The following is a 24,330-nucleotide window of genomic DNA, read 5'->3' as shown; positions in this document are numbered from 1 at the left end:
ATGGTAGTAACCATCACCATGAGTGTTGTCAGAAAACATTTGACTCTTAACTCATTCAATGCCATGCTTATTTTTGGAATTTTGGCTCTGAGTGCCACAGCCAAAATTCATTGTAAAAAAAAAAGTGCTTAGGAAGCGAGATACAGCCTTTTTAAGTTATAGGTTAAACAAGGAGTGGATGGAGCAGCAAATCTTCAAATCATCATATCTTGGGTTCTGAACATGTTTTTCCACCCCAAAAAAAAAAACGTTTATTTTGACGTGACGTCTTTGACGTCTTGTGGCACTGAATGAGTTAACTGCCCTCTAGCGGATATTGTTTAGTGTTTTGTATGTCTTTGTTTTTCAAAATAAAATTGACAAAACTAAAAACAAAGCTACTGACACCCTCACGTACAATATAACCGGCACAGAGGGTGGACTCTCTCCCTCATGCTAAACTGGCTTAGTGACTTCTAAGTTCCACTTCTCCCAACAACTTTATTTCCCATCCTGAACGACAAGCCGGTCTTTTTTCAAGTATATACTTGAAAAAAGACCGGAAGGGTCGAAACGTTGTATATTATCTGCTGTTATAAATAAATAACCTTTGGAGCATTAAAAAAAGGGAGTTGCGAGCCCCTCTTTGTTCTTATGAAATCACATAAGACATGAGACATGAAGTTCTGTATTCTCTCCTCCATCAGGCCTCAGCTAGCTGTGATGGCTCTGTAGTGGTGTGGAACATTGAGGAACAGGTTGGTCTGATTCAATCACATCTTCTTTAATTGATTGCTGTTTCTTTTTTCTATTGTTTCTGTCTAACGTCGATATCTTTAATTGATTTGCTTTTTTTTCTTGTCAAACTTTCTTTCTGTCACTGCTTCTCAATTCAGTCAGTCAGTCACTTACTTACTGTATATATATATATATGTGTGTGTCTTACAGACTCAGGTCATCAGTTGGCCTGTACTGCATAAATCCACTGACGTCAGCAACGCCAAGGCCCTGTGTCGACTGGCCTGGCAACCCAGGAACGGCAAGGTCGGTGACGGACTCTCTTGTGTTTTATTTAGAGACGAGAGGCTTTGGAAACAGTAGTCTTATTAATTCTTAATGAGGTCATATTATGAATCTACAATGCACCACAAAATACAGTTTATACATGAGAGCGATATGAGATTGTTCCATTTTGTGCATATGTATACACAGCTTCTAGCAGTTCCTGTGGACACTAAGGTGCACTTATATCAGAGGGATTCTTGGGACCATGTCAGCACACTGTCTGATGACCTGGTCACACAGGTGAGGCTAAATAACACACAGCAATTCAACTTTTACTGGTGCAGTGTGCAGTAATGCAGTGAACCAAATTTTAAAGTAGAGTAAACATGTTTAGGTCATATTTCAGACATTAAAGCTACTATCCCTAAGTGTTAAGTCCATTGTGTGTTATATTGTATTAACCTAATATTACGTCTTATTCAAGCAGCTCATATTGGAAGAATCAGAGTGATTCTTCAGCTGATTGATTGATTGAATATTTTATTAGGCAAAAAAATGTAAAACAGCACAGTTACATTTAAAATACTTTGTCTAAAAGGTCTGTTCAAAAAAGTCCTTGCGGTCTTGTTTCCAATGAGGTCCTTGGTATTCAATTCATAGTCATATATAGTGGCACCACAGTTCAAATATCAATACAAAAATACAGAAAAAGATAACACTATGTACAAGCAGGGGGAAAAAGTGATAATGATAATGCTATATGTACAAAAAAGGGGGGGGGGGGTCGTCTGTCTAACGGGAAGAGTTTGCTCACAGTAAGAGGGAGTCCAAATCTTGTTAGTTTAATGGCATTATTGAGTTTATCACCTGGAAACAATGCTGTGTTAACTCTAATGATGTACAGTATGTAATGGTCTAAACTGTAATTATAGTTGATCCGTCATAAACTCAGTCATCCACATCGCTATGAAGCATGGCATAGCAGCATCATTAACCAAATGGAAATGTTGACTTGGTCCGTCGGCGCTGGTTTGAAACACAGATTGAACTATCATTCTGGAGTTCTATTGGCTAATAGATGGTCATCCTTTACAGTGTTTAACTGCAGTTTTAAATCAGTCAATTGTACTTTAATTGCCCCCAGTTTAGCTGAACTCCTATTTTCCATTTTCCTTTCATCTGTGAATTAAACATTAGTCATTCATGCCCCAAATAACCTTTTCTTGTGTAGAAGGGCCTACAGTTTGAGCCACTAATAATTACTAAACTGTAGTCATAAAATGACAATAGTTATGACATTTATTCATCCAGTGTTACGAGTTACAAAGTGGTTTCCTGAATAAACTGGTGAATTAACTAATAAAGAAATATGTAAAGAGGTACACCTCTAGTAACCATCCCATTTGTACATGTGGGTGAGTAGTGACAGGTCGGAGTCGGGTTCAAACCCTACTTTGGGTAAGAGGTGGGAGTGGGTTGATTCTGAACTTATGTAGTCTGTGACCTTGTCTTATGACTCACTTTGGGGTCGTGGTACACTCTAGGCTCTAGGATCATCGGTTTAAGCATAGCTTTGTGTTTGGCAGTGGTTTGTTTGACATCTCTGTATATATCAGTCACTCTTTCATTAACCTTTCTCTCTCTCTCTCTCAGCCCATTAACGTAGTGGTCTGGTCACCCTGTGGTCGTTTCCTGGCTGCTGGCTGTGTCGGTGGTCTGTTGACGGTGTGGGACGTGGACAGCAAGCTGTGTGTGGAAAGGTACAGTAAAGGAGTGCTGTATACTAAACGACAGTGAGGTGGTACTATAGAGAAGTGTATGCATACGTATACGACAGTGAGCACTGAGAAGTGTGTGTATACGACAGTGAGATGTTCTTCCTTCCGTCCCTTGGTTAAACCAGATGTGCCGAACACATACAGTAACTCATGGGTTCGACCTGTGTTCATGTCATCACTTACCCTTACATTCTTGTCTCTTTAGTGTTCTGATAAATTCAGAGAAGTAATAATGAACAGCAGACTTCAGTCCCATAGACCGAGACAACAGCAACAATAGCCTGCTTGAGGGAAATCCTTTTGCTCCTTGTAATCACTGCCAGCAGGGTTCACTCAGAGATCATGGCAGTTAAATTTTCCTTGATCCAACCTCTGAACAAAGTGGGTTCATGACTGGATGGCCACCATTTCAAATACACAGAGCCTTTGAGCAAAATAGGGTGTTGCTTTCAAATGAACAGTGATCCTGCCCTGTCATTGATGTGCCCTTTAGCCAGGCACTGCATCCGCACTTCACTCAAGAGAGAGATAATGGTAATTTGAGCTTGAATGTGTGTAATTGTGTAAGCAGCAGGAGGCAGAGCTGGTTAAAAAAATAAAATAACAATAAGTGTGCTCAGTCAACCGTGCTTTATTATGAGGATTTAAAAAGCAATCAGGGCCTGTGAAGGGACTGAACTGAAGAACATACTAGGTACCCTGAGGTGCTGCCATTTAAAATCTTCAGTGTTAATTTATACATTTTTAAAGGTCGTTACACACGGCAAGTGTGACTAATTAACAATGCGAACATCTCTGGCGAGTATGTTGCATCAAAACTACGGTATAGTTGGTGCCTCATTCATACGCCTTTATTCGTGGTGAGAAATCAACCTCGTTCCGAGTAAGAATTGTGTTGCCTTATCGCCGTGTGATATTCACCTTCTGTGGAATAGTAGAAATAGCAGATCTATAAGCTGAAAACGCGAGGAGACTCCTTTTACTGAACAAACACTCTATAGCAATGAGTACTATCAGAATATAGAGCTATTTAAGACTTATTTTAACCAAAGAAAATCACTTACCCTACCTTTAATCGTCAACTTAAATTTGTAATCGTGACAGTCCTAGTGAGGAATATTAATATATGTTTTTTCTGCTCTCTATTCCAGGCAGAAGCATGAGAAGGGATACACAGTGTGTGGTGTGGCCTGGCATCCATCAGGCAGTCAGCTGGCATATACAGACAGTCAAGGATGTCTGGGGATGCTAGAAGGCTTCTCCTCATCAGCAGCGAACTCTAGCACAAAGCCCACTAAGGTACATCCATTATTATATTTATAATAATTAACTCTTTGTTACACTATAAAATCCTCAGAATTTAATTCATTGAGTGTACAAATTAAACCAAATGGGCCGGAAGGAGCTATTTGGTTCCATTTATACACTTGATTGGATATTTGTACAAAATGGATGAATTAACATATTTTACTGTGCTGGTAGTACTAGAAGTAAATGTGATATATCATTTGACTTCATTTCTCTTACACATTAAGAAATGCGCGTTAAATGTTACTTTTAAATGTTAACGTGTTTGAAAGTGTTACTTTGTCAAACACGGTAAGTTGCAATGTTCCACTGGACATTCATCAGGTTCCAGCCAAAAAAGAGGCGAACGACTTTGATGATCTGTTCGATGAAGATGATGACAGACTTATGGATGAAGGGTTGAGCGACACCCACTCCCCCGCCAAGAACCCTGTTGCAGGGGACGATGACGACGACGATGACCTCATGCCTGCGACGGGGCGGGTGAGGAATAGAGGGGCGTTCCTCGATGATGAGAACTCACGAGGTCAGTTAAAAGCCGCAGGCATCTTGAAACTGTAATTGAATGTAATTTGTCAGTTAGAATGTATAGTTAGTCAGAATTGAGCTCTCCAGGACGGTCCTATTTTGTTTGATTGGGCCAATAATGCAGCGTTAGGCTCTTATGTCTGCTGAGACGCACACAAAGATTCATGGTGTTACATGAAGCTGTTTGGATGTTGCCATGTATTTATGTGTGAAACCATGCTCTCACTACAGCCCCTTCAATCAATACAGATGATATAGTGTGCTAACGTAGTTCAGCTCCTCAAAGATGGAACTTTTTACCAGGTTGCTGGTAAGTTCCCTGGTCTAGGAAGAGACTGATCAACTACTAAACACTTTCTGGCGACCTTTTCATCATTGGCTGTCCTGCAATCCTTTAACTCATTCAGTGCCACATGACGTCTATAACTTAACTTAACTTCTTACTGAAAAAGGCTGTATCTCGGCTCCTAAGCACTTTTTTTTACAATTAATTTTGGGTGTGGCACTCAGAGCCAAAATTCCATAAATAAGCTTGGCACTGAATGAGTTAAGACCGGGAAGGGAACGCATCTGTGTCATTTTAAGATGTCTTTGGCTATTAAGCCAATGGGGAGACTTCCCCAAGACTTCCCCATACTCTGAACGACAAGCGTCCTCCCATGCTATGGGATCATAGCCCAGAACAAAAAAAAAAGTGTGGTCGTTGCCACCAAACTATTAAAAGAAAAGTGGTCGTTGCCACCAAACAAACTATTGACTTGACTCCTCATACACACACACACGCCGCCTCCAACAGCGATTTGTTACTCTACGAGCGAAAGGGTACAGGACCACGGGTCCATTTGGTTCCGTGCGGGGACGCTGGAGAGATCAACCTGGTATTAATATGACTGCGTCGTCATTTCTTGTTTATATAGCTGTAATTTGAGTGGAAAAAGACAGGAACAGGAACATTGTTATGGCAGGATGTGTTGTGATTGTGTGTATGGCCCAAAGTGTATTTCCTCTGAGAATTTGGACCCTGGTCAAATCTAATTGATGATGTCTGCTGCAAGATGAGTAGCAGTATTTTAAAGTCTCTTCCCTCTTCAAATGAATAGCCTCCTCCCTTCTTTGTCCCTTTTGCATTCACTGTTATGTTGACTATATGGCACGAACGTCACGCAAAGCACGTTCACTCAATGGGTCATCTGAAGCTCCCACCCCAAATCTATGCCTCGGACAGACTTTGTTTTTTGCGGACAGAGACATGGTGGCTTATACTGTAGTATGTGCGAAGCCCGGCACAAACGTCACGCGAAGCCCGGCATAAACGTCTCGCGAAGCCCTGCCTGTCACTCAAGGAGTCTGATAGACCTACCAGAGAAGCCTAGAACCGATGCCTCCGTCTCAGACCTCAGGATTCAAAAATCCTATGCCTCCTCCTCACCCTTTTTTAAACATTTTTGATTCTCTGGATCCGTAAGCCCCTCCCGTTCCATCAAGGGGTCAACTGAAGCTCACACCCCAAATCTGGGACCATTTGGTCTATCGAATTATGCCCCAAACACTTTTCCTCGTGGACAGACACTTTTTTTGTGGACAGAGACTTGGTGGCGAAAATAGTATGATGATGATATGACCCTTTGGACGCCAGAGGAGAGATATTTGACAGTTGGTGTAACTAACCATTACTCAATGAACTTATATACTGTAAAACCCTTAATTTCCCATTGTGTTTCCACTTAGACACTGCCTCTATCAAGCTGGGTCTGGATAAATACGGGGAGGACGATAACGACCTTGACGGGGCCATAGCGGCCCCTGCTGCACCGCTGGTGCCCTTGCGTCCCGTCTATGACGGGCCCATGCCCACGCCGCCACAGAAGGCTTTCCAGCCAGGCTCTACTCCTTCTCACCTCATGCACCGCTTTATGGTAAGATTATGTTAGAATAAATCCTCTGTCCCCAAGAGTTCAAAACTTTGAATCCTTATTATTAGGTGTTAAAGTAATTACATTACATTTTTTATTGATATAATGTTTGCTGAGATAAGTCTATGATCACAGATCAGATATCAAAGTGATCCCAATGTTATTTTATTTTTTTACCTACCCAAAATCAAACATTTGTGATGAAAAGGTTTTAACTCTTGGTCCCTGGGGATTAATACAATACAGTATATGGCTTCAAGGGAGGATTATGACAACTAAAATGGTTTCCTTGTCTCAGATGTGGAATTCCGTGGGCATCGTGCGTGGCTACAACGATGAGAACGACAATGCCATCGACGTGGAGTTCCACGACACGGCTGTGCACCACGCCATGCACCTCACCAACTCCCTGGGTCATATCACGGCCGACCTGTCCCAGGAGGCTGTGCTGTTGGCCTGCCCCAGCACTGACGAACTCGCCAGGTAGTCCTGCCATATTTTCTTAACACAAGAGAACTTGAGCATCCTGAGGTCACGTTCCAATCTCAGGACCCATGTCACATGACAAGTCGGTGTCATGATTATTTCAAACGTTTGCCTCGATTAAAAAAACATTGCAATTTTCATTTATTGTTTCATTCAACCTTTATTCATTTTCTCAGGGCAGGACCCTCCTTTTCAATGATACAGAGATTACAAAACTCATTGCACAACAGTCATAATATTGAAATAAGAAGTTGTGTACTGTAAAAGCAAGCAAAGAACAGAGTATAAAAAAACAATAAGACACCTTAATTAAAAACATTTCAATCAAAAATAATGAGATTAATGAGCAGATTTCTAAATTGCCCCAATGAAATGAAGCAGTCAATATTTAAACTGCGTTGTAACTCATTCCATGTAAGGAGGGAGTGCTAAAACTGACGGCTGTCTTACCTAATTTGATGTTGACCCTGAGGACAAGTAATGAAATTGAATCAAAATCAAATACATTTGTGTTAGCCCTTTAGGCGTCGTAAACAAAAAATTGCACCTGGCAGATATGACAAATGACTTCAATATACAAAGAAACTAAAACATTTTTTAAAGATATTTTTGGGGGCTTTTATGCCTTTATTTGGCAGGACAGTAGGCTGACAGGAAACGGGGAGAGAGATGGGGGGTGACACACAGCAAAGGTCATGGGGATCGGGAGTCGAACCCGCGACACGCTGTCAAGCTGGATTACCAGCGTATGTGGTATGCGCCTGGACCGCTAGGCCAGCGGGCGCCCATTATTTTATACTTTCACTTAAATAAAAAAGCGCATTGAGTTTGTAGATTTGTAGATACATTTTTCAACAAGGAAAACGATTCTGACGATTATGCAAAATAATCGCTATTATGTAATAATTGTGACAGGCCTAGTCATGGATTTGAATCCGGCTCATGTTGGCCTTTCTCCACCCTCTCTATCCTGCCATTTGCAACTGTGCTAGACGAAAGAGGGAAAGTGACCCAAGTGCTCTTGTACAGCAAGTGCCTACAGTAGCTCAAGGGCAAAATCATGATTACAGTTATTGAGACGGAATGCATCTCATTCATCTTTCGAACACAGATTATCCAACACGGTGTGGACTTGAATCAGTCACAAGTTTTTTGCAAACAAACTTGGAGGTCACTGCCTCTCTGACCTCTAATCCCTCAACCCCTTTCTCTCATCTCCCTTCCCAGTAAGCTGCAGTGCCTCCACTTCTCCTCATGGGACACCAACAAGGAGTGGATGGTGGACCTGCCGTCCGGTGAGGATGTAAGGGCTCTGTGTTTGGGCCAGGGCTGGGCCGCTGTAGCCACCAGCGGCTTGATGCTGCGCCTCTTCTCCATCGGTGGGGTTCAGAAGGAACTCTGGAGCCTGCCTGGGCCTGTGGTCTGCATGGCTGCACACGGAGAGCAGCTGCTTGTGGTCTACCACCGAGGTAGACACACACACACACACACACACACACACACACACACACACACACGGGTGGGGTTGCCAAAAACATTCCCTCATAATATGGGGTCTTTGCATAAAAAAGCTTGAACTTCACAGAGCTAATAATTCAATCCATTAGACATAATCCACTAATAATTGTTATTAATTTTATTTTACCACTTATCTTAAAACAGGGTTTACGAAGCCCTTTACAGACATATACAAATGGGAAATACATACGTATAATTAAAAACCAGTAGCATTGGAAAACAAATGTACAGTGTATGCAGTACATGCACAAATAAAACTCTTTATGTGTCTTTTGTGTTCTTAGCTACAGGTTTTGATGGGGAACAGGCCCTGGGGGTCCAGCTGTTACAGTTGGGACGAAGAAAGAGGCAGATCATCAATGGCGAGCCACTCCCATTGTCACGTAGATCCTATCTGTCCTGGCTGGGATTCACTGCTGAGGGTCAGTTTGACAAATATCCACCATACAGAAGCCACGGGTGTTGGTCTTTTTGTCCAGAGTAAACTAGTTCTATTTATTTTTTGGGCTTTTATGCCATTATTGATAGGATTGTAGTGTGACAGGAAATGGGGAAATAGATGGTGAGTGACATTCAGCAAAGGCCGTCGGGATCTGGACTCAAACCTGCAACACGCTGTCAGGCTGCTTTGGAGCATAGGTGCCTGGACCGCTACGCCAGCGGTCCAGGCCAATTAGTTCTATTCTATACTATATATCATTTGGACAGCATGCTTCTGTTTAGCAGGTCACAATGAATGAGAAGGGTCATTGTGTTCTAGGAATGCTAATTTAGAAAAAATAATTCTGACCTCATTAACTGATCATTAACCGTTAACAGACAGAATGTACTATTTAGAGTGGACGGATGCCTGTGCCAGGGTGCAACATTTACACCCGCCTAAATGTCTTTGACAAATAAATTATGGAGACCACCTGCCACTCTTTCTGGTAGGGAAAAAAAAAATTCCTACATGCGCTGGAGAAAGCTGCTGGTGCACATCTACTAGGTGTGGCGTGGCGTGGGTACGTAATAGTATCATAAAACCACACAAGTTTTAATCGATGCAAAGCCACTTTAATCTGCAAAAGGATATTGTTTGCTCATGGTTCCTTATTTTCCATGCCTGTTTTTGTTTTTTGTGTTCAGAAAATCATGGCTGTATTTCCAATAAAAGGCACGTGCAATTGATCAAAATTCTTAATGTTGATTAAACAGGTAATTATTAACATCCCGTCTTCCATATGTACAGGGAGGGAGATGAAAGTTGTGCTGTTTGTATCCGTCATGCCTTCAGTTTAGGATCATAAGCTGAGTGTGTCTTATCTTACAGGTACCCCGTGTTACGTAGACTCTGAGGGGGTGGTGCGGCTGCTAAACCGCTCCCTGGGAAACACGTGGACACCTGTATGTAACACCAGGGACCACTGCAAGGGCAAGTCGGATCACCACTGGGTGGTGGGAGCTCACGAGAACCCAGAGCAGCTCAGGTAAAGGTTCCTCTGCTCTCCCATGGTTTCAATCTCAGGTTCTGTCCATTTACTGTTGTTTAACTTAAACAGACTCTACCACCATGACCTGTTTATATATCTCTGCTGTCCAGCAGCAACCAGCTAACTCCAAAATGTTCATTTTTCAGGAAATGAAAAAAACAAAAAACAAAAAGTGGGGTTAGGAGTTTTTGTTCATCATTGATAAGAACAGCTAAATGGACCTCTAAGCTCACAATGAGGTTGGAGGTCAAAAGGGGGTGGAGCCTGGAGTCAGCAAAACCAGCCTCCCTTTGCTGAAGTTAGCTGGTTTAGCAGAAAGTTTGAGGATCCAATGGAGTTAGCTGGTTTTGTCACTTTTTAATGCTTTTCATTGTTTAATTTTTTTTTTTACCAACACACAGACGTAAAGGGTGTTCAATAGCACTGATTTATGGAAAAAAAATGCAAAAGCGTCAAAATGGAGTTGGCTGGTTTCTGCCGGACAGCAATTTGTAAGACCTGTTTATATATGTTGTAAGATGTAAAAAGTTTGATTAGCAGCCTGATATAAGTGCAATATCAATGAATGTGGAAACCACAACCCTTTATTTCCTGGAGGCTGAATTTTCTCTTTCAATATGGATTGTATCCTAAATTATGTTGTTTCTAAAGACTACGATAACCATGAACAATTAAAAAGTATGACAGCGTCCCTTTAACTTCTCAGAGGTTCGGAAGACCTAAACCTAGAGACATTCAACATACTTAATATATCATTTGTTGAGATGGTCCCTTTATTTGAACAGTTAATGCAGTTTTCTATAAGGCTCTCCCCTAAAGCATCTATGAAAGGCAATGAACACCTGGCTTATTACAGGTCCTGCCAGCATCTGTTTGATGTAAAAAACATAGACATTTGATATATCTGGAATATTATGGTACGAACAATAGGCTAGAATTTAAGTTATTTTATCCTTAAAATGTCTTTCAAATCAAAGCCTCCTTTCAGTCATGGTGTTTTAGTTTGTTGTGCTGACGCTGGTCTCTCCTGGACTGTCCAGGTGTATCCCATGTAAAGGCTCCAGGTTCCCCCCTACCCTGCCCAGACCCGCCGTAGCAATCCTGCCCTTCAACCTGCCTGTTTGTCAGACCACCACAGAGAAGGGACAGATGGAGGTAATGCCTGCTCTGCACCCAATACACCTCAGACAGCTAACCAGCTCTTCAATTCTGCTCTACATTCTAATTCTAATTATGTCCGCCGTTAGGGCGAAGATTATGTTATGTTACGTTTTCACCCTTGTCAGTTTACTAGTACTTCTGTCTGTTTAAACTAGTACACTGATTGTGCATGTTGCCACCAGGCCAAGGAACTCAATTGCAGAACATATAACATAGAATCGGTCATTGACAACTGTTATTTTTGTATTTTTTGCTATGGGTACGTGAGGCTATGGAGTAGAACTAGCCAATCGGAGACCCATTTTTATGGGTCATGAGTAAATGTCACCCTTTTTTTGTTGTTTCCTACATAAAAATAAATAATTATATATTTCAAGAGATATTTGAAAAATATACACAAAATAAATACAAAATGTTGGAAAATTATCTCATAATATATATATTTTTGAAATCAAAGAATTCCCATAAATAACTCAAAACCGTTAAAGACGTAATGTAAATAGCCGTTTTACAAGTTCAAAACACATTGCGTTTTGAGCTTGTAGAACGGACCCAAACTTCACTAGTTTGGGTCCCGAGAGACATGAAATTTCTCTTTTGGGTCTCAAGTTACAAAGTTTGGGAACCACTAATCCTATAGGATCTACACTAGAATTAGCTCCTGTCGGTTGCAGGCGACAGGAGACGACATTTTCTCCCCATTGTGCCTTTTCCGCACTCAACTACTACTAAAACATTGTCTTCACATGAAGGGGTGTTTCTAGGCATGTGCAACTTAGGCAAAACGACACTGATCATATGCCACAGACAGACAGATGGACGGACAGACAGACAGATGGAGGGAGGTATGGCATGCCTCCTGGAGGAGGTTTGTGCTCCTTTTCTTGTCCAATTCTGTGTTTGGCTTCATCCTCCAGGAGCAATACTGGCGTTCGATGCTCTTCCAAAATCACTACAGCTTCTTGTCCTCCAGCGGTTATGAGATCGACGAGGATGGACAGAGCCAGGCCCAGAAACAACAGCAGGAGCTGCTTATGAAGATGTTTGCTGTGAGTGAGGGAAAATTATATTGGGGACACATTCGAAAGTGGTTGATGTAATTGAAATGTACACTGATGTCGCACATACTACTATATACATAGCTGTTGAATATAATTCTTCATCATAGAGGATTATTACGGAGTAGAGAGACCATATTATAACGGTGTGCTGAAGTATCACAATGCACAGTTGTCTCTGGATAGAAAGATGTCAGTTTGACCTGTTAATATCTGATTTTCATGCCCGCTTTAACTCATTAAGACCTGAAGCTGATTCTACATGTCTCCTAAATCCCAACAGTATTCTGAAAAACGTATGTTTCTATATCAGTGGTGCTCAATCTTTTTCATGTCAAGGACCCCCAAAATGATATGTATTTGGCCACGGACCCCCATCTCAAAATATTTTGTTCCAGGGACCCCCAGAAGCAAAGATTTGAGTTAGAAATGTTCGCTTTACAAATATATATATTCAAAGATGTGCACACATTTTCATGATTTTTCAAAAATAGCAGATCTACAAGCTCATAGCGCGGTGCCGCGCTATGAGCTTGTAGATCTGCTATTTTTGAATAGCCAAAGTGTAAAATAATGCTTTTTTTAGCTCGAATCAAAAAGTTCCCGGTCTTAAAGATTTAAGTCACTTGCTGCTTGCTCAGACAACCCAGATTTTTAAATAACAGTTCAGTGTTCTGTGCTTGTGTGACTCCAGTTGTCCTGTAAGCTGGAGCGGGAGTTCCGCTGTGTGGAGCTGGCCGAGATGATGACCCAGAACGTGGTGACGCTGGCCATGCGCTATGCCTCGCGCTCCAGACGCATGGTCCTCGCACAGCGCCTCAGCGAACTCGCCCTGGAGAAGGCCAACCAGCTCCAGCAGGAAGAGGAAGGGCCCGACGAGCAGGAAGAGGAGCCCGAGCATACCTCCTCCGCCCGGTGGAACTCTGGGTAAAGTCGAATTAGCATGGTCTTAATGAGGCATCTGATTGCAGAGGAGTCACAGATCAATATTTCCATCATCAATGCCTATGAGTTTTTGGTGCTTAAGCTGCTAACCGCTAACTGTTCCACATCAGCTAGTCAACTTTTCATGCGCATCCCTATTCCATATCCAACCTCATCATTGAATTGACCATGAAACAAGCTTTTGATGCATATCCAGCATTTTATTGTATGCACATGATAAGTGTATTCAAACTGTCATAACTATCACAGACATGGTCAGAATGGAAGGAGCCCAGCTGTCCATCACAACACGAAACACATTAATAATGAGGAAGAATGTGAAGACGAAGTGGAGGACGAAGGAGAGATGGACACGGCGGAGGAGGAGACGGCTGCAGAAAGCAGGAAGCGTGAGTCGTGACCCCTGCAAATCCCCCTGTCCGACATCACGAAATACAAATTAATCTTATGCTGTGCCGCATTGTATGTGTATGTTTTTATTACATTTTCTTATTTTGATATTTTCTCTCAACAATGTAGGTCTGAATCCATTTGCAAAAGGAGTCGTGTCACCTGAAAAGCCAGTCCTGAAACCAAGTGAGTTAACATTGGCTTACCAGCTGACCTTATAGTATATGTTTTAATACACATCAACATGAACTTCACCACAGAAAATTGGAACTGTCATTAACACATATACTGCCAATCCCGAGATATCTCGGGACATTAAATCCACCCGTTACCTGCGTATCCCGAGATATCTCGGGATCGTCTTTTTATGTGGTTTAATAACGAAAAAAAAATTTTTTGGTACCATCCTTGATTTTTTTTTTTTCCCCGTGACGCTTCCGAGTTCCGACCCATCCTATGAGAAAATTTCCGACAACCGTTTCCGGTTCGTTTTTTATCTTGAAAAAACAGTTTTTCCCTGGTTTTGGCTAAAGATCATGGTTTTCACACGGTTTAAAAAACGAATGGTAAGCTCCGGTTGTATTTTCTTGTCTTTGATCGACGAACGGTTATCCTCTTTGTGTTTAAAAACGATCTGATAGCCGATCGGATGCTAAGCTAATCTAAGATGGCCGGTGGGGAAACGTCACAGCCACGTCACAGCCAAACGGATATGACGTTTGCAGCCTCTTTGGGCCGCTGATATCACAGAAGAAGAAAAAGAAAATATAGCTGCAAGCAGCGATAATATGGGGCCAGGAGAGAGAAAGAGAAATGACAATTCCTTAACAGGTCAGTTCATGAAAGTCCTTGCGGTCTTGTTTCCAATGAGGGCCTGTGAGCAATTAGGGGTTAAGAGTCTTGCTTGTGTCGATGGCAAATTTCATCGACACATTTGCTGACCTGGCCTGGAATCGTACCTGGGGCAACCAGAGCCTCTGGCTCCCTAGGCGGGCTCACTAACCACTCAGCTATGGCCAACCCAGAGAGAGAGAGAGAGAGAGAGAGAGAGAGAGAGAGAGAGAGAGAGAGAGAGAGAGAGAGAGAGAGAGAGAGAGAGAGAGAGAGAGAGAGAGAGAGAGAGAGAGAGAGAGAGAGAGAGAGAGAGAGAGAGAGAGAGAGAGAGAGAGAGAGAGAGAGAGAGAGAGAGAGAGAGAGAGAGAGAGAGAGAGAGAGAGAGACGGAATAGACGGAATAGATTGAAGAGACATGGAAACGGAATAGATTGAGTCATGTTTTTTGCAATTCAACTTAAATGAGTGTGCATCAAGTGAGGCTTGAACCAGCAACCTTGCGGTCGTGAGGCACTCTTAGGTAGCTGCAACACTACCTATAGTGCTATAGCTTTGTCCAGGCTGATGTTGTCTGTTGAGGATGACAAACGCTTGCCTTCTGTCATGACCCAAGCCCCTGTTTCACTAACACTAAGATCACTCGTTCACAAACCATTTACCAATGAAGAAATTGTACATCTCCTCAGAAGCAAAACTAGTGAAAGTAGCCGATCTACAAGCTCACAAACCATTAAAAGTTGTCAGATTGTACATCGGCTATTTTCACAATGAAGTATGTTATACATTGAAAAAACATACTCTCATTGCTATCTGAAAAGTTGTGAGATTGTAGATCAGCTGTATGTAAAAAACACTCAATTAAGTATTTCATGTTATCTTTAACAATTGCAGATGTATTCATTGATAGTCATGTTGTGTGAAATGCAACTTAGATGAAGTCTGCACCAAGTGAGGCTTGAACTGGTGACCTTCAGGTTGTGGGGCACACATTTAAGCGAGAAGCCACCAACAGACAAGAACCTGTGAAAAAGGAGATCACACAGATCATACAGTTTCACGCAAATAGCTGAAAAATCCTGGGTTTAAGTGTTTTTCAAACTGCTCAAGATTGCGGACAATCTAAGGGCGGTGCTTACTGGTCAACGTGATAGATGTGTTCCTCATTAGTCAAGGCACATGTGTAAGCAGGTCTAATGGCTGTCGGCCAAACGAGGCATGACTTTTGCCTGTTTAAAGTTTCAATTTTCAAAAAATTGCTATAGCGCCACCGTTTGACCAATTGGAGTAAGATTGGTTTCAGTGATATTTGGAATGGCCCTTTACATTTCTGCAAAGTTTCAAAGAATGGTAAGTCTGCATGTATGTGTTAGGGGCAGATGAATAATTGTCATAAAACTGCAATATTCATTGGCTCATTAAAGCTTCATTTTTTCACTTATGGAAGATATTTTGCAAACGTTTTTTGGTATAGGTCCAAAGTTCATGTGTAAAAAGTTTCGTGCAGATTACTCAAAAATCCCAGGAGGAGATAGGTTTTAACTGTTTTTCATATAATTCAAAATGGTGGGAGATCTAAAGGTCAGAGGTCAAAAGTCAGAGTGTGAAAGTTGTTCAGCATGAGGAGACGCATGTGTGCATCGAAGTTTCATGGCTGTAGGTGAAACAGGGCATGAGTTGTACCTGTTCAAAGTTGTCATTTTCAACTGAGTGCTATAGCGCCACCTTTTGACGAAAGATTGTGAGATTTATTTTTTGATCGTTTTTCATGACCATCTATCATATGGCCGAGTTTCATAAAAAGCGACTGCACGGTTCAGCCAGAACTGGCAAAAACGGCAGAAAAAGAAGAAGAAACGGAATAATGCCAATAACAATATGGGTCCATGCTGGAAGCCTGGCCCCATAAAAAAGTGTCAACATTATGAGGGCTCGAACGTCCGTCGTTGCTGTTTATAAACACCATCCGATCGCGGATTTTAATGGATATAATTTTTTTGTGAACGGTTCAAAAGGCTATAAAACTCAAAAACGCTGGCAGTGGGTGAGTACCTTATGAATAAACTCTGGCAGGGAATGTGTTAAAGACCTCTAAGAATAGTTTATATTTGTTTGTTTATTTATTAAATGAATAGATTTAGGAAATGCAGGGTCACATTCATATTGATGTATTGTGAATGAATTTGTGCTTGCGAAGTTAAAAATATTTGTTAATTTGTATGTATTAATATATTTGTTTTGCAGTTAGCAAAGCGGCACGGGTGAATCCTTTCAAGGTGAGTCCCATGTATGTTAATGTACAAACGCTACCAACGGTTTAACGCTACAGCGTCCTCATCAGGCCGTTTTGACTGAACACTTGCCATGCTTGCACTTGTTGTTTGCATACATTTTTAAAAGATCTGTTTTGTCCGGTGCCCTTCTCTGGGTTAGTCCTCTTAAGTTAAGTTACTCAGCGCATATTTATTGATCTGTAGGTCCATTGCTTACATTATTGACACAGACTGTTACATACACAGACACACCGGGATTCTTCTGGTGTGTGTGTATGTCAGTCTGCAAACATTTCAGCCATATTGAATGACTACAAACCATCTCTAGGGAGAAAAGTATCTGAGGGTGCTCAGGTTGGAAAGTACCTGTCCACCACTGGCTTGGCCCAGCATCTATACAAACACAATTGGTCATGTTCATAATTGACCTGCATGTTCATGTGAGTGAAGACTAGCAAGGAGGGCAATCTTTATCACTACACCTACGGGCTGGGGTGGTGCCTGTCAGCAGGGCTGTTGAACGGGAAAAGTAGGACGGGGGCGCTACATGCTCCCTGGTAAGCCAGTAGTGATAAAGGGCAGTACACTTTATTGGGTCTAATAAAGGCGTGGCTCCCATGTGGATCTTGGAGTCTTTCCCAAATATGGAGAGATTACTTCTAGTGTTTCTATCAGGCGAGCCTTTTGGAAGCTTTCTGCATCTGGCTTTCTGCACTTCAGAAAAACAGATGCATCATTTGATTTGTAGCGTATCATTGTGATGTAGGCAAATTACAATAAGTGGCACTTGAACTGAGCTTTTTATAATTTTTTATAATTTATTTATCAATGTCATAGGGATGTCGTTGGTCATCTCCTTGGTTTAAGCCCAGTCTGAGCCCAGTTAACTTCCATAATTTAACGTTAAATGCTTTGTAACTGTTGATGTTAAGTATAAAATGTACGTGGAGTATGTGGAGAAAAAATAAAGCATGGCAAAATGCATAGCTCAGGATAAAAAAATAAACTATGGCGTCACGCCATAAAAAATAAAGGTTTCTGAATCTAATGTGATGTGTGTGCAGGCCTCACCTTCAGGTGGTCAGTCAGGCCCCAGAGTGACCAATGTCCTGGACAGCATGACCTCAGTAAGGAGGTCTCTTCCTCTCAGCAGCTCTGCAGGAAAGCAGAGCAAAACCCCCGTCCTTAAACCACTGGCACCCAAATCCAAGACAAAGGTATGACTTTAAGTCTCTCAAGCACTCTGCCACTCTCACGGTTAAATTAACACTTAAGGATTTTACAGTGCACACACACTAGCCTGGCATGGCCAGACTAATATCACTGCATAGATCTTAGTCTGGGATCTCTGTGTGGAACCTGCATTTCCAAGGGGCGGATTAAGTATGCAAATGTGGGCCCGCCCCACATTTGCATACTGGGCCCTGACTGGTCCCTCACTACTTCGGAGGGAGTGAAATCCAATCACAACTGAGCGGTGCCAGACCAAATCTGCCGAGGGCAATTATTCTATTACATTATTAGTATTACATTATGCAAAAATCCGTTATCACGTCATGCGTTCGTGGGCTTATTATTACATTATGAGCTTTTATTACATTTAGTTTATTACATTATGAACCAATATTACATTATGCGTTGCTACATCGTGTAACACTGCTAGAGTATTGTGAGTTGCAATTACAATACTTTAATAATGTATTATTTATAGGAGTTACTTTCGAGTGATGTCCATTATTGGACCCAAAAAAAGAGTTTTACATTACCTTTTTCTTTGCTCTATTTAGTATTCCATTCCAAACTGTTTTTTTTGGGTGGAGTAGGTCTTTAAATCAGTCTGATTGTGTATGCTGCTCAACTTTACTTGTTTCCTCCAGACTCAGTCCACACTGCTACAGATGACGGCATCTAAGATTGGCCCCAAGGCAACCAATAAGAAGTCTCGGGAGAACTTGGAACTTCCTGCGGATACGCCGAAGCAAGCAGAGGTCCCAACTCCTGCCATAACAGCAGATAACAGTGAAAACAGGAAGTAAGTCATTATTAACTGACACAATATTATTAGAAAATGACCAGTCCGTTGTTAATACTAATGTAATATGTGCACTGTGCACCTTAGATAGATTATTATTGTTGTTGTAGAGTAACTGTGTGTGTGTGTGTGTGTGTGTGTGTGTGTGTGTGTGTGTGTGTGTGTGTCTCAGGCCAAAGACAGGCTTCCAGCTGTGGCTGGAGGAGAACAGGAAGAGTATCAATGCTGACCAGCCTGACCTGGAGGAGCCCGGCATCATCAAGGAAGCGATGAGTCGCTTCAGAACGCTGTCAGCAGAGGATCGACTGGTATGTTACAAGTCTTAACCTCTTAAACCCCAGAATCCAAAAAATCCTAATGATACCCATCCCAATGAGACAGGAGTTGTGTTTTTTGATATATGAAGCTACATAATGGTACCATATCAATCAAATGGTTTGGTAATCCGATTTTGTACTGGGGCATGCAACAACAAGAAGTCAGAAACCACAATGTTTCTCTATAGAATTAACTGTTTGTCCGCGACCTTGTCAAAGCATCCAACAACCCTCTTTCGGGTTGGACCTCCAGGTTTAGAAACACTGCAATAAATTATGAAAAGATACACCCATGGATGGGGGGGGTGATGATTACCGTATCACCTTCTCATTCATTTACCCTGTTCTTAATTTTTTTTAAGTGAGTGGCCATTCCATTCACCTTTTGTTCTTCACTGAGAAGGACTTTGATTGATTGATTGAATACTTTATTTTAACAGTTTGCAAAAAAAAAGCACATGGGTACAGATTTATACAAAAGGATGCTAAAAGGATAACCCAAAAAAGCCTATGGCTTATTTCCATTGAGGTCCTGTGTATTCAAGGACAGTAGTATGTTGACGGCTTCCATCAACCCTATTCTTACTGTGGATTCCGTTCAGTATTGTTCCAATACCCCTTCGCTCCTTTTATTAGCATTAGTCATTATCGCCACGTTCAGCAAAGATGATTGGCTTGATGACAGACTTGCTCTGTACTAACCATCAGCTGTGACTCTGCACATACAACACCACTCAGGAGAATGGTAGATGGCACTTCACATGATGCACGAGAAGAGTGTGTGTGTGTGTGTGTGGGGGGGGGGGGTTCGTGAGGTAGACCATTGATTTAATGATAATGGCGTATGTGTGAGGAAGGGAGGGAGAGAAAGAGAATAATGATTGGAAAAGTCACGATTCAAGTGAATGTCAGTTACAAAATGTAATTCAGACACGTTCTGGACTGCATAACCTTCCTTGCGAGCAACCGAGAGTTTTGGGGGAAATGTAACTATATGAAACTTCTAAGAGATTTAAGACATTCTGCCAGATTGTGCTGTAAAAGAGTGGCCACTGTGTAGAGGGGAAAAAGTCACTTTGATTTAACTGTGAGCAGTGAGCACGAGAGAATAGTCATAACTCATTACACCCTTGTATGTAGTGATTTCCTTTGTGCATATCTACCCCTTTAGGAATAAAGAGACTACTGGGTACTTTGTTAGCTTTGATGGTAACAGAATTGATCAGTCACAAATCTCACCAAAATTCTTAGCTGATCATTGATACTGGTAGGACCAAAGCCAAAATATGTGAACTTTGAGTGTTTTAATCAATGATTATTCAAATATTAACAGTCCTCTGACACTGCTGACATACATACTGCTGTCCACTCTGACCAACCTCCATATGATTTTCCCATTTTCATCAAAGAAAACAATGCTCTGAAATAGGGCTGAGCAATCTATCGACATTATCGATATTGTGGTATTAAACTAGTAGAGATGTCTGATAATACCGATATTAACAAAGATTTCATATCGGTATCAGTTTTTATTTATTAGTTCAATAGCTAGGCATTCATGAATGCATCCAGTGGGGCATCACAACCATGTTCACTTATTTATATATATATGGGTTCTTCAATTTACAGGGTTACATATTAGTGGCCAAAGCCAGAAGAAATTAGAACCACTGAGTAGTTACTTTGCCACTAGAGAACTCAGTTTGACCTGGACCATAGTTACCAGCTGCTAGGCTGGAGGAACGCAGGCTTTCCAAGGCCTAGAGAGGCGGATCCAAACCTAGCGCTGGAGTCCAACGCTGGCTCCCTATTGCTTCACCAATCTATGTGCCTGTAGAACACCTATATTGTATATTATGTCAACCCTGGCATTGCCATACTGATAACGTGGATTCACTCACAAGTTCAACGTGGGAGTAAATCCTCGTTATGAGTCTGACCAATGTCAGGCTATATTATGTCACCTAATAGTGATATATTTAATCTCCCATTTTCTATTTTGTATACGGTAATTGTACTGGACATTTTAAGAATGGGATTATGGGAAGACAGGACGTGGTCAAAAAAATGTTTGCCTATTTGCTCATTTGGAGCATCAAGCTATTGTGCAGGCTTTTCTTTCATTTCCTCATTACATGCACTTTGTTGTGTCACAACAACGTGCCTTTTTGAATGAGACTAGATATCGTCTGGGATTTCCTATCGTAATATTGTGATATGGCATTAGTGTTATCTTTTCCTGGTTTTAATCTCTTAAGTCTTATTATATATTTAAAAAACTGCAGATATACAAGCTCACAATGCATCACGATGCAACATGCTGTAAGCTTGTAGATCGGCTATTTTAGCCATTTTTATATATTTTTTAAAGAAAATATATAGTCACAATATATGATATTATTGTCACAATATCAGTATCGAGAGATTTGTTCAAAAACATTGTGATATTAGATTTATTTTTCCATATCGCCCGGTTAAGTTTCTAAGGACCTACGACGTCATGACAGTTCAATGGCTTGTACCCTCAGTTTAACAATGGGCCATGAGTCCTACCGTAGCTCCCTGGTTTTCAACGCCAGGTCCGGGGACCACCAGGGGTCCAAATGGACCGTTACGCGTCAAATTAACCCTGAGTATTTTACAGTATAGATAGATTGGGGTCATAAAATATCTGGTATCAAATGGGCGTCCTTGACATTCAAAAGGGTGAAAATCCCTAACCTACAGTAGCTTGTGTGAATATTCAGCATGGGGTTAATGGACGGGGTTCAAATGCAGGTGCTGAGGTGGTGGGTGGGCATTTGAGCGCTGAGTGGAGGCTCAGGCCCTGGCTGTTGCTATAGTCTTCACGCCGACCACTGATGATTCATCCCAGCTCCATTACGTTACAGGCAAGCGTTTCCTTTTGTCTCAGCTCGGGGGAGGATAAGAGCCAGCAGGCCAAACAGAGGGATGGAGCCTGTCAATAGTGATTATACATGACAGGATGCAATTTCCAACTGCATGGCTGAGCGAGTGTGTGCATGTGTGTTTGTGTTTGGCCATCATGTGGGTGTTGGGTGAGCAGGTCGGCGCAATAGAACATCAGCCATTTTGCCTTTTTTTTTAAATGTTTGGTGGTCGTCATGAATCTGATTCGGTGAAGTGAATCATTTCTGTGAATCTTTGTCCTTTTAGGTATGGACAGAGAGAGCTAAAGGTCAGGGTGGTGATACTGATTTGAAGAAAAGAAAGAGGGATGGAGGTGCAGAGAATGATAACACAGAGGTGGAAACGGATGAAAGTAATGCCAAGAAGAAGAAGCCCCTGGATACCTCAGCTAAGCTTTCAGCATTTGCTTTCAACAAAAGCTAATAATTGATCATGTTCTTATCGTACTGCACATGACACACTGTAAAATCATTGAACTATGAGTGTACACTTGTAAACAAATGGACCCATAACGGTCCATTGTGTTACATTTGTACACTCTTGGACTTACAAATAGATTGATTAATTTTGAGTTTACTGTGCAGGACATGAAATGTAAATTTTGAGAGAGGGGATGAATGTTGCCTCTAGTTCTACGTGAAACTGTAGAATTGGTTCTATCCAGAGCAGAGTTTTTTTTTGGGGGGGGGGGATTTGCTGTAGACAAGTTATTCATTTTCCAATATGCTGTCGGGGCTTGGAGGCATTTGAAGCTGGTCTGAACGAGTCACACAACAGAAAGGAAATAAGCATGTAAACTGAAATCCTGCCAAACTTATTTGGAAACAGTATGGGGAATGCAGCATGTATGTTTCGCTGCCGCTTTCTATGTTTAAATTGTTTTAGACTTTTCATTTGTACTGTATTGTAAGTATAAAATAAATGTAATTATATACGAAGTTTGTTTCAGTTTTGTGATGGGCTGTTATGTTGTGCGTATCTACAGTATACTTTATGAGAAACAAGACCACAGTGAGAGGCCCACTCACAGATGGCAGTAGTTGCAAACTTGCTGAGTAATGTTTATATGGAGTATCTCAGTTGGGCTTGGTACACAAAGCATTAAAACTACTTCTGAATGTGGATAATTTATCTCCTCCAGGAGATCATGTGTTTGCCCCTGTGTCTTCCGTCAGCTTATCTTCACTGGGCTGATCAGGGTCATATTGCTTGTGCATCCTGACAGGCCAAGGATCTTGATTCTCTAATATTTTCCCAAATCAGTCAACAACTATGTCAACAATAGTTGAAATGTATAATCGCAGAGCAACAAGGCGATGTTTGATTACACCAAAATACACATTTCTGAACATGACAATACTGTATATCCCCAAACGGCCAAATTACAAGAGTCCTTAATATGTCTCCGCACAACTCAAAAACGCCTATACTGTGTAAACCAGAGCTTTTAGATCAGCTATTTTGGCAGATAAAGCAGCGCCCAAGTATAGATCTAAATCAGGTCCAGTCTAGAGGGTTTAAGTTTAAGTAGTGAAGTCAGCCGTTAGCCCATTTTAAAGAGTATAGAGAGCCTCTGCAAAGTGTACAGTACACATCAAAACTAGTATAATAATACATGGCTGTCTTGAAATCACAGATGTGCAGTTGCTGAACAAACAAATCTACTTGGTTTGAAAATAACATGTTTTGGATGATGTAACTGCATGCATTACTATAATTATTATTAGAGCATCCTCTTGTCGGAGATTTGTAAGAAAGTAAAATGTATTTGTAGAGCACCTTTCACAGACATTGATAGTCACAAAGTGCTTCACAAGCATATCAATAAAATAAGCAAAGACAATAAAATAAGCAAAGACAATAAAACAATCATCTCAACACAGAGCTGTAATCACAAGCAGCTATGTGAAAGCCTGTTTGAACAGGTGAATCTTTAACAACAGTCTTGGAGATTTGTACTCTACTATCTGCACTTTTCTAGTTGGGTAGTATGTGACCTTGGTAACCCTAACCCTAACCCTAACCCTAAGACAATAAAACAATCATCTCAACACAGAGCTGTAATCACAAGCAGCTATGTGAAAGCCTGTTTGAACAGGTGAATCTTTAACAACAGTCTTGGAGATTTGTACTCTACTATCTGCACTTTTCTAGTTGGGTAGTATGTGACCTTGGTCAGGTTCTCAAAGTAGATCCTTGAGGGGGTTCCAGGTTTTTCTAAGTGAGAAAAAAAAGCAGAACGTAGCAATCAGTCTGGATTCCAGGCTACTGTAGGTTCCAGCAAAATTAGTCAATATAGTATCACAATCAGTTTACCAATTTAACGCTATTTTAAGATCACGCTTAGAACAATTTCAGGAGAGCAATGTAAGCCCTTCCCTGCATTGCTTATTTAGTAACCTATAG

At 41.4% G+C, this 24,330-nt stretch overlaps 1 protein-coding gene across 1 annotated transcript in view; it reads left to right on the top strand.

Moving 5' to 3' along the window:
- Positions 1-22,856, top strand: part of wdhd1 (WD repeat and HMG-box DNA binding protein 1) — a gene marked incomplete at its 5' end in the record, with an annotated part of 26,244 nt that extends 3,388 nt beyond the window's left edge. The window contains 21 exons of the mRNA XM_084053827.1: positions 687-737; positions 928-1,023; positions 1,192-1,284; positions 2,638-2,744; positions 3,914-4,061; positions 4,395-4,596; positions 6,327-6,514; positions 6,810-6,994; positions 8,225-8,466; positions 8,800-8,937; positions 9,828-9,984; positions 11,028-11,142; positions 12,066-12,197; positions 12,901-13,133; positions 13,401-13,540; positions 13,671-13,727; positions 16,616-16,647; positions 17,709-17,861; positions 18,522-18,676; positions 18,849-18,984; positions 22,171-22,856. Coding sequence (XP_083909953.1) covers positions 687-737; positions 928-1,023; positions 1,192-1,284; positions 2,638-2,744; positions 3,914-4,061; positions 4,395-4,596; positions 6,327-6,514; positions 6,810-6,994; positions 8,225-8,466; positions 8,800-8,937; positions 9,828-9,984; positions 11,028-11,142; positions 12,066-12,197; positions 12,901-13,133; positions 13,401-13,540; positions 13,671-13,727; positions 16,616-16,647; positions 17,709-17,861; positions 18,522-18,676; positions 18,849-18,984; positions 22,171-22,347 — 2,937 coding nt within the window. The 3' untranslated portion in view covers positions 22,348-22,856. The remainder of the gene's footprint in view (positions 1-686; positions 738-927; positions 1,024-1,191; positions 1,285-2,637; positions 2,745-3,913; positions 4,062-4,394; positions 4,597-6,326; positions 6,515-6,809; positions 6,995-8,224; positions 8,467-8,799; positions 8,938-9,827; positions 9,985-11,027; positions 11,143-12,065; positions 12,198-12,900; positions 13,134-13,400; positions 13,541-13,670; positions 13,728-16,615; positions 16,648-17,708; positions 17,862-18,521; positions 18,677-18,848; positions 18,985-22,170) is intronic.
- Between the last annotated feature and the right edge of the window lie 1,474 nt (positions 22,857-24,330).

Source organism: Gymnoscopelus microlampas (genome assembly GCF_963454915.1).
Source record: "Gymnoscopelus microlampas genome assembly, chromosome: 1".
Classification (NCBI taxonomy): domain Eukaryota; kingdom Metazoa; phylum Chordata; class Actinopteri; order Myctophiformes; family Myctophidae; genus Gymnoscopelus; species Gymnoscopelus microlampas.
The sequence above is the reverse complement of the archived record's forward strand: the minus strand, read 5'-3'. Positions and strand labels throughout refer to the sequence as shown.